Consider the following 1494-nt stretch of genomic DNA (forward strand, 5'->3'; position numbering starts at 1 on the left):
CTGGTTACTGGGGAAAAGAGACCAACCCCCCCCTCCCCACAACCCCCTTTCAGGTGGCTGTAGAGAGTGATGAGGGCTCCCCTCAGCCTCCTCTTCTCCAGACTGAACAACCCCAGTTCCCTCAGCCGCTCCTCGTAAGACTTGTAAGAGTCGGTGTGACCCCCTCCCACCCCAAATGCTGCCCCAGATGTGATTTTGGGGGTTCCCCATCAACCCTGGACCTCCACCAGCTTGCCAGCTCCCTCCTTGGGGACACGAATCGCCCAAGAGTGGTGGCTTCAGGGACATAGGCGTGAAGCGTGGCGATGACCCCAAAGCAAAGCCTCCCCCCGCCCACGGGAAAAAAGAAAAAAAGCCTTAAAAGTGCCAGGAAAAGGGGGGGTTGACGGGGGAAGGTGGGGACACTCACTGGTGGCAGCTGTGCCACTCCCAGCTGTGCCGGGGCCGGCTGGGCAGAAAGTCGGCCGTGCCCTGGTTCTTCACCCGCTGGGGAAACCGCAGGAGCACCCGCACGTCGTAGTCGGTGGCTTCGGCGGTGTAGGCGGTGCTGGGGACATCGGGGAGGGTCAATGCCAAGGGCACCATGTGTCGTCGTGGCCCTTGTCCCCCCCACCCTGCCCTCGGCCCCAGCCCTGGCACCCCAGGGGAGGAAAATCCCCAGCACGGAAAAGGAGAGGATGGAAAAAGGGTAAGGAGAGGAGAGAAGGTCCCTGCAGCACCCACCAGCCACCTTCCTTTTCCTTTCTTTTCCTTTCTTTTCCTCTTCCTTTCCTTTTCCTTTCCTTTTCTTTTCCCTTCTTTTCCTTTTCCTTTCCTTTCCCTTTCCTTTCTTTTCCTTTTTTTTCCTTTCTTTTCCTTTCCTTTCTTTTCCTTTCCTTTCCCTTTTCTTTCTTTTCCTTTCCTTTTCCTTTCTTTTCCCTTCCCTTTCCTTTTCCCTTTCCTTTTCCTTTATTTTCCCTTCCCTCTCCCTTCCTTTTCCTTTTCCTTTATTTTCCCTTCCCTCTCCCTTCCTTTTCCTTTTCCTTTATTTTCCCTTCCCTCTCCCTTCCTTTTCCTTTTCCTTTATTTTCCCTTCCCTCTCCCTTCCTTTTCCTTTTCCTTTATTTTCCCTTCCCTCTCCCTTCCTTTTCCTTTTCCTTTATTTTCCCTTCCCTCTCCCTTCCTTTTCCTTTTCCTTTATTTTCCCTTCCCTCTCCCTTCCTTTTCCTTTTCCTTTATTTTCCCTTCCCTTTCCCTTCCTTTTCCTTTTCCTTTCCTTTCCTTCCCTTTCCTTTCTTTTCCTTTTCCTTTCCTTTCTTTTCCTTTTCCTTTCCTTTCTTTTCCTTTCCCTTTCCTTTTCCTTTCTTTCCTTTTCCCTTTCCCTTTCCTTTCTTTTCCTTTCCCTTTTCCTTTCCCTTTTTCTTCCTTTTCCTTTTCCGTTCTTTTCCTTTTCCCTTTCCCTTCTTTCTCCTCTCCCCCCTCTGCTCTCCTCCATCCTTCTTTCCCCTTCCCCTT

At 51.0% G+C, this 1494-nt stretch overlaps 1 protein-coding gene across 1 annotated transcript in view; it reads right to left on the minus strand.

Annotated features, from left to right (window-relative positions):
• LOC104622847 (lysyl oxidase homolog 1-like) overlaps window positions 1-585 on the minus strand; it is a 1551-nt gene extending 966 nt beyond the window's left edge. The window contains exon 1 of the mRNA XM_010289747.1: window positions 410-585. Within this exon, the coding sequence (XP_010288049.1) occupies window positions 410-585 (176 nt within the window). The remainder of the gene's footprint in view (window positions 1-409) is intronic.
• Between the last annotated feature and the right edge of the window lie 909 nt (window positions 586-1494).

Source organism: Phaethon lepturus, unplaced genomic scaffold (genome assembly GCF_000687285.1).
Source record: "Phaethon lepturus isolate BGI_N335 unplaced genomic scaffold, ASM68728v1 scaffold45016, whole genome shotgun sequence".
NCBI lineage: Eukaryota > Metazoa > Chordata > Aves > Phaethontiformes > Phaethontidae > Phaethon > Phaethon lepturus.